Here is a 17,284-nt window from a genome sequence, read left to right on the forward strand (position 1 = left end):
GTATAACTACGTCCGTTGTTGCCGATTTCAACAACGGCCGTGATTTATACAAAAAAAATATGTGCTGTTGCCGCCCTAGCAACTAATCAGATTCATTTTCCAAAGAGTCTGTAAGGAATGAAAGGTGGAATCTGATTGGTTGCTAGGGGCAACTGAGACAGTTCTACTTTACACAATGTTTGATAAATCTCCCCCATAGTATACGCTCCGGCCGGGATCCCTAGCGACCAGCAGGTTCGGACACTCAAAGTCTAAAGTGTATGGGGACCTTTAGTTTGTGGACTAGGGGAGTAGTGTGTCTCCTTGGGAAGATTGCCAAACTGGCATATGGAGTCTTACAAGACGTGATGGAATGCTCTTTGGGGAAAAAACTGTATGCACAGTAACTCATTTTCAAAAGGAAAGAACTTGCTCAATAGTGCCACCTTCTGGTGATAAGTAGTGGAACATGCCTAGTAAAGATGAAATAGTTAAATCTTTGTAAAAAAAATAAAAAATAAAAAGCTAAAACACTATTTGCCCATGTTCATGCACCAGTTTTTAGCCTTATTTTAAGCTGTCCAATATTTAGCATTAAAAAAAATATATATAATTTTTTTTTTTTTTGCATCTTTTTAATGTTTGTCATCCTTCAATTTCTCACCATGTTCACACACTGTATGTTTGCTATAACTGGATAGACACATTCAGCATAAACCGAATCATGCAGGGTCCGATCCAGAGATCGCCAGGGGGTTCAGGGGTCAGACTGTGCTTAGGGAAAAAGTAAATTTTTTCCAGAAAACCTCTTTAAGGGTGCGTTCACACCTACAGGATCTGCAGCAGATTTGCAGCAGATTTGATGCTGTGTTCAGTTATTTAAATGAAATCTGCTGCAGAAAATCAGCTGCAGATCCTGTAGGTGTGAACGCACCATAAAGGGGTTAACAAGCAGTTGCACATTTTTAACATGTTGCTGCCATAAAAGAAAACATAACAAACCTGCTATGCTTACCTCTCCACGCTCCTCCGATGTCCTGATGCAGTCGTCAGTGTCCCCTGCTGTCTATAGCCGCTGTTACTTCTAACACAAGCTTAACTCAGTAGTGACAGTTCGCTCAGCCAATCACTAACTGAGAAAGGCTGGGTAGCATTAGGTATTAGGCTGGGTAGTGTTTGGTATTAGGCTGGTTAGTATTATGTATTAGGCTGGGTAGTATTAGGTATTAGGCTGGGTAGTATTAGGTATAAGGCTCGGTAGTATTAGGCTGGGTAGTATTAGGTATTAGGCTGGGTAGTATTCGTTATTAGGCTGGGTAGAATTAGAAATTAGGCTGGGTAGTAGTAGTTGTATAAGGCTGGGTAGTATTAGGTATTAGGCTAGGTAGAATTAGGTATTAGGCTGGGTAGCATTAGGTATTAGGCTAGGTAGAATTAGGTATTAGGCTGGGTAGTATTAGATATTAGGCTGGGTAGTATTATGCTGGGTAGTATTAGGTATTAGGCTGAGTAGTATTAGGTTGGGTAGTATTAGATATTAGGCTGGGTAGTATTAGGTATTAGGCTGGGTAGTATTCGGTATTAGGCTGGGTAGTATTAGATATTAGGCTGGGTAGTATTAGATATTAGGCTGGGTGGTATTAGGTATTAGGCTGGGTAGTATTCGGTATTAGGCTGAGTAGTATTAGATATTAGGCTGGGTGGTTTTAGGTATTAGGCTGGGTGGTTTTAGACTGGGTAGTATTAGGTATTAGGCTGGGTAGTATTAGGTATAAGGCTGGGTGGTATTAGGCTGGTAAGTATTAGGTATTGGGCTGGGTGGTATTAGGTATTAGGCTGTGTATTATTAGGTATAAGGCTGGGTGGTATTAGGCATTAGGCTGGGTAGTATTTGGTATTAGGCTGGTTAGTATTAGGTATTAGATATTAGGCTGGGTAGTATTAGGTATTAGGCTGGGTAGTATTAGGTATTAGGCTGGGTAGTATTAGGTATTAGGCTGGGTGGTATTAGGCTGGTTAGTATTAGGTACTGTATTAGGCTGGGTAGTATTTGGTATTAGGCTGGGTAGTATTAGGTATTAGGCTGGTTAGTATTGTGTATTAGGCTGGGTGGTATTAGGTATTAGGCTGGGTGGTATTAGGTATTAGGCTGGGTAGTATTAAGTATTAGGCTGGGTAGTATTAGGTATTAGGCTGAATAGTATTAGGTATTAGGCTGGGTAGTATTAGGTATAGGCTGGGTGGTATTAGGCATTAGGCTGGTTAGTATTAGGTATTAGGCTGGGTAGTATTTGGTATTAGGCTGGGTAGTATTAGGTATTAGGCTGGGTAGTATTAGATATTAGGCTGGGTAGTATTAGGTATTAGGCTGGGTAGTATTAGGTATTAGGCTGGGTAGTATTAGGTATTAGGCTGGGTAGTATTAGGTATTAGGCTGGGTGGTATTAGGCTGCGTAGTATTAGGTATTAGGCTGGGTAGTATAAGGTATTAGGCTGGGTAGTATTTGGTATTAGGCTGGGTAGTATTAGGTATTAGGCTAGTTAGTATTAGGTATTAGGCTGGGTGTTATTAGATATTAGGCTGGGTAGTATTAGGTATTAGGCTGGGTGGTATTAGGTATTAGGCTGGGTTGTATTAGGTATAAGGCTGGGTAGTATTAGATATTAGGCTTGGTAGTATTAGGTATTAGGCTGGGTAGTATCACGCATTAAGCTGGGTAGTATTAGGCATTAGGCTGGGTGGTATTAGGTATTAGGCTGGGTAGTATTAGGTATTAGGCTGGGTGGTATTAGGTATTAGGCTGGGTAGTATTAGCTATTAGGCTGGGTGGTATTAGGTGGGTAGTATTAGGTATTAGACTGGATGGTATTAGGTATTAGGCTGGGTAGTATTAGGTATTAGGCTGGGTGGTATTAGGTATTAGGCTGGGTAGTATTAGGTATTAGGCTGGGTGGCATTAGGTATTAGGCTGGTTAGTATTAGGTATTAGGCTGGGTAGTATTAGGTATTAGGCTGGGTGGTATTAGGTATTAGGCTGGGTAGTATTAGGTATTAGGCTGGGTGGCATTAGGTATTAGGCTGGGTGGTATTAGGTATTAGGCTGGGTAGTATTAGGTATTAGGCTGGGTAGTATTAGGTATTAGGCTGGGTGGTATTAGGCTGCGTAGTATTAGGTATTAGGCTGGGTAGTATAAGGTATTAGGCTGGGTAGTATTTGGTATTAGGCTGGGTGGTATTAGGCTGGGTAGTATGTGGTATTAGGCTGGGTAGTATTAGGTATTAGGCTAGTTAGTATTAGGTATTAGGCTGGGTGTTATTAGATATTAGGCTGGGTGGTATTAGGTTTTAGGCTGGGTGGTATTAGGTATTAGGCTGGGTTGTATTAGATTGGGTAGTATTAGATATTAGGCTTGGTAGTATTAGGTATTAGGCTGGGTAGTATCACGCATTAGGCTGGGTAGTATTAGGCTGGGTAGTATTAGGCATTAGGCTGGGTGGTATTAGGTATTAGGCTGGGTAGTATTAGGTATTAGGCTGGGTGGTATTAGGTATTAGGCTGGGTAGTATTAGGTATTAGGCTGGGTGGCATTAGGTATTAGGCTGGTTAGTATTAGGTATTAGGCTGGGTAGTATTAGGTATTAGGCTGGGTGGTATTAGGTATTAGGCTGGGTAGTATTAGGTATTAGGCTGGGTGGCATTAGGCATTAGGCTGGGTGGTATTAGGTATTAGGCTGGGTAGTATTAGGTATTAGGCTGGGTGGTATTAGGCTGCGTAGTATTAGGTATTAGGCTGGGTAGTATAAGGTATTAGGCTGGGTAGTATTAGGTATTAGGCTGGGTAGTATTAGGTATTAGGCTGGGTGGTATTAGGCTGGTTAGTATTAGGTACTGTATTAGGCTGGGTAGTATTTGGTATTAGGCTGGGTAGTATTAGGTATTAGGCTGGTTAGTATTATGTATTAGGCTGGGTGGTATTAGATATTAGGCTGAGTAGTATTAGGTATTAGGCTGGGTAGTATTTGGTATTAGGCTGGGTAGTATTAGGTATTAGGCTGGTTAGTATTGTGTATTAGGCTGGGTGGTATTAGGTATTAGGCTGGGTGGTATTAGGTATTAGGCTGGGTAGTATTAAGTATTAGGCTGGGTAGTATTAGGTATTAGGCTGAATAGTATTAGGTATTAGGCTGGGTAGTATTAGGTATAGGCTGGGTGGTATTAGGCATTAGGCTGGTTAGTATTAGGTATTAGGCTGGGTAGTATTTGGTATTAGGCTGGGTAGTATTAGGTATTAGGCTGGGTAGTATTAGATATTAGGCTGGGTAGTATTAGGTATTAGGCTGGGTAGTATTAGGTATTAGGCTGGGTAGTATTAGGTATTAGGCTGGGTGGTATTAGGCTGCGTAGTATTAGGTATTAGGCTGGGTAGTATAAGGTATTAGGCTGGGTAGTATTTGGTATTAGGCTGGGTAGTATTAGGTATTAGGCTAGTTAGTATTAGGTATTAGGCTGGGTGTTATTAGATATTAGGCTGGGTAGTATTAGGTATTAGGCTGGGTGGTATTAGGTATTAAGCTGGGTTGTATTAGGTATAAGGCTGGGTAGTATTAGATATTAGGCTTGGTAGTATTAGGTATTAGGCTGGGTAGTATCACGCATTAAGCTGGGTAGTATTAGGCATTAGGCTGGGTGGTATTAGGTATTAGGCTGGGTAGTATTAGGTATTAGGCTGGGTGGTATTAGGCTGCGTAGTATTAGGTATTAGGCTGGGTAGTATAAGGTATTAGGCTGGGTAGTATTTGGTATTAGGCTGGGTGGTATTAGGCTGGGTAGTATGTGGTATTAGGCTGGGTAGTATTAGGTATTAGGCTAGTTAGTATTAGGTATTAGGCTGGGTGTTATTAGATATTAGGCTGGGTGGTATTAGGTTTTAGGCTGGGTGGTATTAGGTATTAGGCTGGGTTGTATTAGGTTGGGTAGTATTAGATATTAGGCTTGGTAGTATTAGGTATTAGGCTGGGTAGTATCACGCATTAGGCTGGGTAGTATTAGGCTGGGTAGTATTAGGCATTAGGCTGGGTAGTATTAGGTATTAGGCTGGGTGGTATTAGGTATTAGGCTGGGTAGTATTAGGTATTAGGCTGGGTAGTATTAGGTATTAGGCTGGGTGGTATTAGGTATTAGGCTGGGTAGTATTAGATATTAGGCTGGGTGGCATTAGGCATTAGGCTGGGTGGTATTAGGCTGGGTAGTATTAGGTATTAGGCTGGGTGGTATTAGGCTGCGTAGTATTAGGTATTAGGCTGGGTAGTATAAGGTATTAGGCTGGGTAGTATTAGGTATTAGGCTGGGTAGTATTAGGTATTAGGCTGGGTGGTATTAGGCTGGTTAGTATTAGGTACTGTATTAGGCTGGGTAGTATTAGGTATTAGGCTGGTTAGTATTATGTATTAGGCTGGGTGGTATTAGATATTAGGCTGAGTAGTATTAGGTATTAGGCTGGGTAGTATTTGGTATTAGGCTGGGTAGTATTAGGTATTAGGCTGGGTAGTATTAGATATTAGGCTGGGTAGTATTAGGTATTAGGCTGGGTAGTATTAGGTATTAGGCTGGGTAGTATTAGGTATTAGGCTGGGTGGTATTAGGCTGCGTAGTATTAGGTATTAGGCTGGGTAGTATAAGGTATTAGGCTGGGTAGTATTTGGTATTAGGCTGGGTAGTATTAGGTATTAGGCTAGTTAGTATTAGGTATTAGGCTGGGTGTTATTAGATATTAGGCTGGGTAGTATTAGGTATTAGGCTGGGTGGTATTAGGTATTAGGCTGGGTTGTATTAGGTATAAGGCTGGGTAGTATTAGATATTAGGCTTGGTAGTATTAGGTATTAGGCTGGGTAGTATCACGCATTAAGCTGGGTAGTATTAGGCATTAGGCTGGGTGGTATTAGGTATTAGGCTGGGTAGTATTAGGTATTAGGCTGGGTGGTATTAGGTATTAGGCTGGGTAGTATTAGCTATTAGGCTGGGTGGTATTAGGTGGGTAGTATTAGGTATTAGACTGGATGGTATTAGGTATTAGGCTGGGTAGTATTAGGTATTAGGCTGGGTGGTATTAGGTATTAGGCTGGGTAGTATTAGGTATTAGGCTGGGTGGCATTAGGTACTAGGCTGGTTAGTATTAGGTATTAGGCTGGGTAGTATTAGGTATTAGGCTGGGTGGTATTAGGTATTAGGCTGGGTAGTATTAGGTATTAGGCTGGGTGGCATTAGGTATTAGGCTGGGTGGTATTAGGTATTAGGCTGGGTAGTATTAGGTATTAGGCTGGGTAGTATTAGGTATTAGGCTGGGTGGTATTAGGCTGCGTAGTATTAGGTATTAGGCTGGGTAGTATAAGGTATTAGGCTGGGTAGTATTTGGTATTAGGCTGGGTGGTATTAGGCTGGGTAGTATGTGGTATTAGGCTGGGTAGTATTAGGTATTAGGCTAGTTAGTATTAGGTATTAGGCTGGGTGTTATTAGATATTAGGCTGGGTGGTATTAGGTTTTAGGCTGGGTGGTATTAGGTATTAGGCTGGGTTGTATTAGGTTGGGTAGTATTAGATATTAGGCTTGGTAGTATTAGGTATTAGGCTGGGTAGTATCACGCATTAGGCTGGGTAGTATTAGGCTGGGTAGTATTAGGCATTAGGCTGGGTGGTATTAGGTATTAGGCTGGGTAGTATTAGGTATTAGGCTGGGTGGTATTAGGTATTAGGCTGGGTAGTATTAGGTATTAGGCTGGGTGGCATTAGATATTAGGCTGGTTAGTATTAGGTATTAGGCTGGGTAGTATTAGGTATTAGGCTGGGTGGTATTAGGTATTAGGCTGGGTAGTATTAGGTATTAGGCTGGGTGGCATTGGGCATTAGGCTGGGTGGTATTAGGTATTAGGCTGGGTAGTATTAGGTATTAGGCTGGGTAGTATTAGGTATTAGGCTGGGTGGTATTAGGCTGCGTAGTATTAGGTATTAGGCTGGGTAGTATAAGGTATTAGGCTGGGTAGTATTAGGTATTAGGCTGGGTGGTATTAGGCTGCGTAGTATTAGGTATTAGGCTGGGTAGTATAAGGTATTAGGCTGGGTAGTATTTGGTATTAGGCTGGGTAGTATTAGGCTGGGTAGTATGTGGTATTAGGCTGGGTAGTATTAGGTATTAGGCTAGTTAGTATTAGGTATTAGGCTGGGTGTTATTAGATATTAGGCTGGGTGGTATTAGGTTTTAGGCTGGGTGGTATTAGGTATTAGGCTGGGTTGTATTAGGTTGGGTAGTATTAGATATTAGGCTTGGTAGTATTAGGTATTAGGCTGGGTAGTATCACGCATTAGGCTGGGTAGTATTAGGCTGGGTAGTATTAGGCATTAGGCTGGGTGGTATTAGGTATTAGGCTGGGTAGTATTTGGTATTAGGCTGGGTAGTATTTGGTATTAGGCTGGGTAGTATAAGGTATTAGGCTGGGTAGTATTTGGTATTAGGCTGGGTAGTATTAGGTATTAGGCTGGGTAGTATTTGGTATTAGGCTGGGTAGTATTTGGTATTAGGCTGGGTAGTATTAGGCTGGGTAGTATTAGGCATTAGGCTGGGTGGTATTAGGTATTAGGCTGGGTAGTATTTGGTATTAGGCTGGGTAGTATTTGGTATTAGGCTGGGTAGTATTAGGTATTAGGCTGGGTAGTATTTGGTATTAGGCTGGGTAGTATTAGGTATTAGGCTAGTTAGTATTAGGTATTAGGCTGGGTGGTATTAGATATTAGGCTGTTTAATATTAGGTATTAGGCTGGGCCTGGACAGTGATTCTTTGTATGAGCAGGAACCACCGTGTTGCACTGACTGTTTATGAAATGCTTTTACTTATAGAAGTAAATGAGTCACAGTCGCCTGTGGGTCGCAAAGCAATTCCATTTACTTGCAGGAGTGAAGGAGTCGCCTGATCAGGCAGCAGGACAGACAGCCTGGTTTGGCAACAGGGAGGAGCCCCAGCCTTCTGCCCCAGTCCTAAAGTAACTGAGCAGAAGTCATGAAGATGTTTCTCCATGTATTTGCTATCGTGAACCATTTTCTTGCAGATGTAATTGTAAGTTTCAATGTTCTGTTTTTCTCCTCAGTTATGGAATATATCCTTACGGTGTATTCAACAAGCTGGGAATTCCTGGACCCAGACCACTGCCATTTATTGGAACATTTCTAGAGTACAGAAAGGTAAGAACACACTCTAAAAACACCTAGACTAACTGTACAGTGACTTTTAGGAGTGTATCTAATACTGTCCATACATATTGCATGGCTGGGCTGTTGGACTGTTGAATATGAATGGGCCAGTCTCCTTTTGCTTCAGTTTTAATAATTTCTTCCTTTGTGTTCTATTCTAGTTTCATCTAAATCATTTATTGCTGTCTGGTTGTGGATAGTATGCTGCAATTTATTTGTGTTGAATTTTTTTTTAAGGTGTTTTTAATACATTTTTAGTCTGAGGTTCACACTGTGTAAAAACAATGGCCATGTTTCATAAAAATGGCCGTTGTTATAAAATACGGCTGTTGTTTTTACATAGTGTTAACATAGCCGTAGGGTACTATTACACGGGACGACTACGACGGACCTATTAGACGGCCTGATAATCGGGCAGCATAGACATTGTTAGCGATGTCCATGCAGCCCTTGCCCAAACACCTAAAACCTTACCTCTCCCAGCTCCCACGTAGCGATGCCCGGTTGGCAACGGGTGAATTTAGGTCCAAACCTAAAACAACGATCAGCTGATGATCGTCATTGGCTGATTGTTGTCTCTGTTACACAAAGCGATAATCAACCGATTCTTACTGCATATAATAAGGCCCCCGGTGTGCCTCCAGCTTTGGTCTCCCACCAATTCTGCAAAGATCGGTCCAGAGAGACACAGCTCATGCTGGGTGGTACAGTTGACAAGGCAAGCGTCCATTGCCCAGCAAGTTCTGTGCAGGAGTCCTGTTCATCAGAAAAGAGCTTGTGCACAGCACTCAATAGGCATCTACTGGTTGCCTCAGCAACTCTACCACCCAGTTAGCTGCATTGCCCTGCACAGATCTTTGCAGACCAGGTGGGAGACCAACGCTGGAGATATTTTGGAAACCTACAAAAAAATGTGGTTTGTTTCACAAATCCTTAAAGTGTCACTGTCACTTCACAAAACTTTTTACATAGAGACATTGGGGAAGATTTATCAAACATTATGTAAAGTAAAACTGGCTCAGTTGCCCCTAGCAACCAATCAGATTCCACCTTTCAATTTCCAAAGAGTCTGTGAGGAATGAAAGGTGGAATCTGATTGGTTGCCGGGGGCAACTGAGCCAGTTTCACTTTACACCATGTTTGATAAATCTCCCCATAGTGACGGGAGAGAACGCGCTGCAGAGAGTCTTCCCCCGGCTCTATCTCTTGATCGGTATGGGTGACATGTCAAAAGTTTTCTGACGGTGACACTTTAAGTGGTCAGAAAAATCTAACACAATTGTGTAGGTAGGGAAAATTACGTTTTTGCATTTTGAAGCAAAAATTAAGATTATTTTTTTTTTTTTGCATGTGCACCAAATTAGAAAAAACAGGTTTGGATAAAATCCCCCCCCCCAAAAAAAAGCTAAAAATATTACAGCAGTAATAAATCTGGGCCAACATAAAAATACGTGAATGGTCATTTTGAAAACTGAATAAAAACTTAAAATAAAAAAACTGACTTAATTTACTTTTTTTTTTATATATATATATATATATTTTCTATAACAAAAAAAACACCAAAAATTTTTTTTTACATATCACAGAAGAAAAAACATTTAAAAAACTCTGTGAGGAATAAATGATAGCTTTACACCTACTGTACTAAACAAAAATTGTTCTGTACTAAAAGAACAATGAATTGCTATTACCCTGTGTGAATAGGAGCCAATGGACCATCTGAAATATTTTGTTGTGATACATTGTATTTTTTAGGGTGTGGTCCAATATGATAAGGAATGCTTCAAGAAATATGGAAAACTTTGGGGGTAAGTTGAAATTATCAATACACAATAGTACTGCTTTGTACAACCTCTGAATTAAATCAACTGGTGAGTTTTCTTTTCTGTCTGACACGGTGCTCTCTGCTGCCACCTCTGTCCATGTAAGGAACTGTCCAGAGCAGCAGCAAATCCTAAAAGAAAACCTCTCCAAAATTGCACAGTTCCTGTCACGAACAGAGGTGGCAGCAGAGAGGACTGTGTCACTGGAAAAAAATACACCACTTCCTGCAGGACATACAGCAGCTAGTAAGTACTGGAAAACTTGAAATTTTTAAATAGGAGAAGTAAATTACAAATCTGTATAACTTTCTGACAACAGTTGATTTAAAAGATTGAGGCTGCCATATTATACAGCAGATACAGCAAGAGCACAGCCGTATTATGCAGGTGTGAGACTTGACATAGTATTCATAGTATATGGTCATTCCTGTTTGTCCTTTAATTCTCATCTACTGGTTGCTGTTTTGCAGACTGTACGATGGCCGACAGCCAGTGCTCGCAATTCTAGATCCGGCCATTATTAAAGTTATATTGGTGAAGGAGTGTTACACTAACTTTACAAACAGGAGGGTAAGTTTCCAGTAGGAATAATGATGGAGATTACTATTTCTTTTACATGATACTCGATGGCTATGTCAGCAGGATGTTTTTTCCTCTCATTTTTTAAAAAGAAAAAATTACGTCCCTCATTTTGACTTGAAAATGACGTCCGTCATTTCGCTGTTTGGCTGCCAATGCAATGACGGCTGTTGGTGCATTATTCTAGATTAGATGGACTGATTGGCCTTTGGGTGTGTCTGTAATTGAAAAGTCCATCGAATTTAATAGTAAAAACGGTGAAAAAAGAAAAATGTCTGCTGTTAAGACATCTGAAAATATTTGCCATGATCGTTATTTTGACGTCCGTGCAAACAACATCAGTCATTTTGTACATTGTGTGCACTGGACGTCAGTCATTCCATTGACTTCAATGCATTGCATTGAAATCAATGAAATTGCGGCAATAACGGACGTCTTTTTAAACAGAAAAATTGGACGCCTTTTCTGTTTGTTTGTTTTTTAACATTGTGTGAACATAGCCGATGGCTCATTGACAAGTCTTTCCAAATATAGACTGCACAGAAACACGTGAATGCTTAATATCCAAGTGTATTTTATTGAAAACAACAATTCTAATGTTAAAGGAAAGATATATATATATATATATATTAAAAAAAAAAAGTTAATATTAACCCCTTCAGGACCGTGCAAATTTTTGTTTTTGCTCTTTCGTTTTTTCCTCCTTGCGTTTAAAAGGCTGTAGCACTTCCTTTTTTTCACCTACAGGCCCACACGAACCCTTATTTTTTGTGTCACTAATTGTACTTTGCAATGACAGCCTTAATTTTTACATAAAATATGCTGCAAAACTGGGGAAAAAATATTTGCGCAGTAAAATAAAAAAAATAAATAAAAGCAATTGTTTTTATTTGGGGGGTTTTGTGTTTGCAACGTTTGTCCTATGGTAAAACTGACATGTTATCTGTGTTCCTCAAGTCAGTACGATTACAACGATATGTAACATGTTTAACCTTTACTTTATTTGATGGCTTTTAAAAAATTAAAACCTTATTAAAATTCGAAATGTTCCTTAAAATCGCTCTATGAGCATGTTTATTCTTTAGTCTATGGGGCGAGGTGTCATTTGGTCTATGAGTGAAGTGTCATTTTTTGCGCCATGATCTGTACTTTCTATTGGCACCTTGATTGCGTATATGCGACTTTTTGATAGATTTTTATTACAATTTTTCTGGATTTGATGTGACCAAAAATGCGCAAAATGCAGATTTTTGCGCCTACGCCATTTACTGTGCAAGATCAGGAATGTAATAATTTAATAGTTCGGGCGATGACGCACACGGCAATACCAAATATGTTTATTTATTTATAAAATGGGAAAAGGGGTTGATTTAAACTTTTATTAGGGGAGGGGATTTTTATTAATGAAAAAACGTTATTTATTTTTTTTTACACAGTAATTAGAAGTCTCCCGGGGGACTTCTATATACACATCACTGATCTTCCAATGAGATCAATGCTGCATATATTACAGAGCACCGATCTATTAGATCGGTGCTCTGTTGGTCTGGTCTGCTGCAGACCAGATCAGCAGAATACCGAGCCGGGATCAGCGTCGGAATGACGCTGATCCCGACTCTGTATTCTGCTTATCTGGTCTGCAGCAGACCTCACCAACAGAGCACCGATCTAATGGATCGATGATTGCCAAAATGCAACATTACGCATTTTTGGTCACATCAAGTTCAGAAAAATTGTAAAAAAAAAAAGCGATCAATAAGTCACATATACGCGATCATGGTGCAAAAAATGACACCTCACTCAGCCCCATAGACCAAAGGATAGAAGCGTTGTAAACATGGTCATACAGCAATTTTAAGGAACATTTAGAATTTTAAAAAGGTTTTAATTTTTTATAAGCCATCAAATGAAATAAAGGTTGCACATGTTACATATTGTTGTACCCGGATCACCCCTTCATGATCGCATCGCTGGGGGGCGATCTGCCCAGTAGACACAAGGGATGGGGTTATAAATAGCTGTTTAGATGCAGCTGTCAGCCATGACAGCTGCATCTAAACGGCTCATTAGCTGACACGGCGATCGGACCGCGCCCGCTAATAGCCGTTGTCCAGGCTATTAATAACACCTGGGAACTCAGCGGTTCAGAGCGGGGTCGCCACGCGGCCCCGCTCTGAACACCCCTGCAGTTACGTCCTTGCTCGGAAGGGGGTTAATTTTGGTGTGTGAAAAACTGTAATCTATGATGTTAATATGTTAGTAAAAAAGACAGATATGAAGTACAGTCATGCCTTGGGTTACGAGCATAATTCTTTCCGGGACCGTGCTTGTAATCCAAATCCCCTCTTAAACCAAAGCAAATTTTGCCCTAAGACATCATAGAAATGCCGACAATTGGTTCCACACCCCAAAAATAATGATTTATTATTCTGAATAACATGTAAAACGAATGAAACAAACAATCAGAAACAGCAGAATATGTGATATTATAAGTTACTGTACAGTAATGGAGAGGATGGGAAACCCAAGGACTGTCAGAGACTGCAGGGAGCATGAAGGAATGAGCAGGACAGATGTGGGCACATACATGCAGCATCTCTGTCCGGGGAGAGAGGGGTTACAGCTATGGAGAGATTACCTCCACAGTCCTGTCCCCTGATGTAAGCCCCAGCCTGAAGTGGATCTGCTATGATTTGGAAGGTAAGGGAGACTTCCTGGGTCAGAGTACAGTGCTGTAGACCACCTATACAGGCCATGCCCCTCCCCCCTATCCACCTCCCACCAGGTACAGGGAGCTCCTAAACCGAAGCAATGCTCTTAAAACAAGTCACAATTTTGAAAAACTGTGAGCTCTTAAACCAAAACGCTCTTAAACCAAGTTACTCTTAAACCAAGGTACCACTGTAAATAATATGTGGCTTAAAAGAAATCTGTCAGCTACAATTCACATTCTACACTGCTGACACCAACCGCTGTTATGTCAAGGAGACATATATTATCATTTATATTACCATCTTTTCCCATTACAGAGAAAAATGCTTTTATTCTATAGTACAAAGAGTCAAAGACGTTTTCCTGAGCTCCTGAAGGGCAGCACTCTGTAACACTTCCTTGCTCCCCCTCCCATACCTGACCCTGCTTGGGACTCAGCTTCCAGGTGTCGATCAAGCAGCGATAGAGATGGGGTGAGAGGAGGCATTCTAGTATGTAGCAGATCTGGAGCATGGGAAAGCCTCCTCCCTCCTCAGCATTTCCTCTTAAAGGGGTAGTTCACACAATTTTTTTTCTTTTTAGGGTACAAACCCACACACCGTATATGCAGTAAATATGCAGCAGATCTGCAGTAGATTTTATGGTGCAGATTTGATGCTGTGTTCAGTTATTTAGATCTAATCTGCTGCAGCAGTAAATACGCAGCGTATATGGTGTGTGTTTGTACCCTAAATCAACTGGTCCAAGCAAGTGCCAGATATTTGTAATTTACTTCTATTAAAAATCTCAAGTCTTCCAGTACTATTCAGCTGATGTATGCCCTGCATGAAGGGCTGTATTCTTTCAAGTCTGACACATTTCTCTCTGCTGCCACCACTGTCCATGTCAGGAACTGTCCAGAGCAGCAGCAAACCCTCATAGAAAACCTCTCCTGCTCTCCACACTGGAAAGAATACTACTTCCTGCAGGACATACAGCAGCTGATAAGTACCGGAAGACTTTTTTTTAATAGACTTTTTTTTTTACATTTTTTAATAGGAGTAGATTACAAATAAAATTGGGTGAACTAACCCTTTAACTTCATCACTGCATGTTCAGATGCCGAAACAGGGCATATGATTTTGATATAATGAAACAGATATAAAAATACCAGTTGAATAAACTGAAATGTCCACATGTTGATATTTGAATTTCGGATACTCATTAAAAACACAAACCCAGTGTCCGTCTCAGCGTCATTTATGTATTCTAAACTGGGTATTACTGAAATGTCCAGATTGTTAGTAGATCAGCCCCAGTGTATTAAAGGGGTTATCCAGTGAAAATCTTTTTCTTTCAAATCAGGTGTCAGAAAGTTATATAGATTTGTAATTCACTTCTATTAAAAAATCTCAAGTCTTCCCATACTTATTAGCTGCTGTATGTCCTGCAGGAAGTGGTGTTTTATTTTCAGTCTGACACAGTGCTCTCTGCTGCCACCTCTGTCCAGAGCAGGAGAGGTTTTCTATGGGGATTAAATTGCAGTATGGGGAAGTAAATTACAAAACTATATAACTTTCTGACACCTGCTGATTCGAAAGAAACAGATTTTCATTGGATAACCCCTTTAAATATACACGTGTAAGCATAGCCTGATATACTATTATGTTTTATACTGTAGAATTTTGGTCTCAATGGCCCCCTGAACTCTGCACTAACAATTGCTGAAGATGAGCAATGGAAGAGGATTCGATCAGTTCTCTCACCAACATTCACCAGTGGGAAACTCAAAGAGGTAATCTACAATCTATCGGCTTTCTTTTCTATTTCCATTTTAAACCATTTTAATGTACAGTATATGTTTACCAGAAAATGGATATGGTGAATGTATTAGCCTAAAGTTGTAGTTTAATTTACTGACACCTCTTCTTTTTAGATGTTTCAGATCATGAGTCACTATTCAAATACACTTGTGCGGAATATCCAGGTTTACGTGGACAAAGATGAGTCATGTGCCATGAAAGAGTGAGTTTGTTATTGAAAACCAAATACAGTATATATAGTGCACTATTAAAATAAAAAAAAAAGTTTATATACAAATAAACGGAATTTCAAGTGGAGCTCGCGCCACAGACTCTGATGTTCAGTTTGACCTATTCATTGAATAGGATGCCTCAGTTGCCCACCGCTCTCCGCTGAAAGAATTGACATGTTGTGGGCTCCGCTTGAAATTCCTAGTCTGTCATTTGTGCTAATGGCACAAAGGAGCAAACAAACAAAAAAGGTGCCAAAAAATAACCTAGGGGGCCCTTTTGGGCTCATGGCCCTTTGCGCTAATGGCACAAAGGTACTGCTCAACATCCTTTCACCGACGTACAGAATTTAGAATTACTAATAAATCAAATACAGAATTTACAATTACTAATAAATCAAATGTAGAACCTGTATCATTGCATTCAGATGACGTACGCAGGTATGTAAATATATAACAAATATGCATGCAGTCACAGGAAAAAAAAAAAGAGAGTACATAGCAGGACAGCATATTGGGACAAAAAAAATCAGTTCCTTAGAAGGTCTTACGGCTAGGTAAATACAATTTCTCATGAAAAACATATTCATTATTTATTTTACAAAAAAGAAGGCAAAATGGAAAAGCCTTTTTTAAAGGGCAAAGTACACCCCATAATTCTACAGCTTGTAGAGCCACTTTTAGCAGCATTAGGCTACGTTCACACTACGTAAGTTTCCGGCCGTAGCGCGCTCCATGAATAAGCGATCTACGGCCGCACAGTTCACACTACGTACGAACTTACGCCCGGATCGTATGCGGCGCCGTAAAAAATGAACCAGACCATTGTTTCGGGACGGAAATGCTGTAACTTACGCCCGTAGCGTAACATGCGGTCCCGTACGTAGTGGTGATTTCTTCATTTTTACACCTTTTTGTGCCGATCCAAAAGGTTCTGTGGGGTGTCTGGGGCTAGGCGAAGATATCCAAGTTAAAGACCGCTGTCAGATCGCTACGTACGCCGCTCAGGAAGCGTACGTAGCTTACGGGCGTAAGTTTGCAGACCGTACGTAGCCGGCTGCAATTTGCGTAAATCCTGGAGTTTTACACGTATATGTCCGTCCGTGAAAAATATGCAGCCGGACATATATGTAGTGTGAACATAGCCTTAAAGGGGAACTATCAGCAGGTTAGACAAATCTAACCTTCTGATAGCCTCCTAGCTGATAGGTCCCGGGATTGATAATCAATGGAGCGGGTGGGCGTGATGACACTGTTGGGGCAAGGCAGTGCTCCCGGACGAAGATTATGTCGGTTAACATCACAGGACTGATGCAACATACAGTATGGGCCCTATTACACGGAATGATCGCATTAGATCGCAACGTGTAATAGCGATGCGCGGCCGGCGATTTGCAAAGTGCATACATTACCTATCCATGGTCCACGCCCCCTCTGCAGCCTGCTTCTCCCCGGGTCCCAAGTGCTGCAGCTTCAGAGCGGCCTGTCTTACTGTAGCTGACAGCAAACGAACTACAAGTTCCAGCAGCACCAGAAAAGAGAAAAAATAAATGGGTGCTAGTCTCACCGAACCGGACCCAGGTACGTATATTAATCCAGAAGAAGCAATGTGGAGACAGCACGTCCAAAAAAAACTTCGCTTTTATTCACACCAGTGCAACGTTTCGGCTCTTATTGTAGCCTTTCTCAAGCAGCTTGAGAAAGGCTACAATAAGAGCCGAAACGTTGCACTGGTGTGAATAAAAGCAAAGTTTTTTTTGGACGTGCTGTCTCCACATTGCTTCTACTGTAGCTTACAGGCCGCTCAGCCAATCACAGAGAGGGGGAAAAGTGACCATGTTTTTGTAGCACTGGATAACCCCTTTAAGATATATAGGGTTCTCACAATTCTCCACTGACAGATGATGTCAGAGAAGATACGGTTCAGGCTTCATGGAT

General features: G+C 40.9%; 1 protein-coding gene across 1 annotated transcript in view; it reads left to right on the forward strand.

The window, feature by feature from the left end:
* Positions 1-17,284, forward strand: part of LOC138794706 (cytochrome P450 3A9-like) — a 38,400-nt gene that overhangs the window by 1,301 nt on the left and 19,815 nt on the right. Inside the window, exons 2-6 of the mRNA XM_069973534.1 lie at positions 8,119-8,212; positions 9,977-10,029; positions 10,515-10,614; positions 14,996-15,109; positions 15,251-15,339. Of these exons, the coding sequence (XP_069829635.1) occupies positions 8,119-8,212; positions 9,977-10,029; positions 10,515-10,614; positions 14,996-15,109; positions 15,251-15,339 (450 nt within the window). The remainder of the gene's footprint in view (positions 1-8,118; positions 8,213-9,976; positions 10,030-10,514; positions 10,615-14,995; positions 15,110-15,250; positions 15,340-17,284) is intronic.

This window comes from Dendropsophus ebraccatus, chromosome 6 (assembly GCF_027789765.1).
Source record: "Dendropsophus ebraccatus isolate aDenEbr1 chromosome 6, aDenEbr1.pat, whole genome shotgun sequence".
Classification (NCBI taxonomy): Eukaryota; Metazoa; Chordata; class Amphibia; order Anura; family Hylidae; genus Dendropsophus; species Dendropsophus ebraccatus.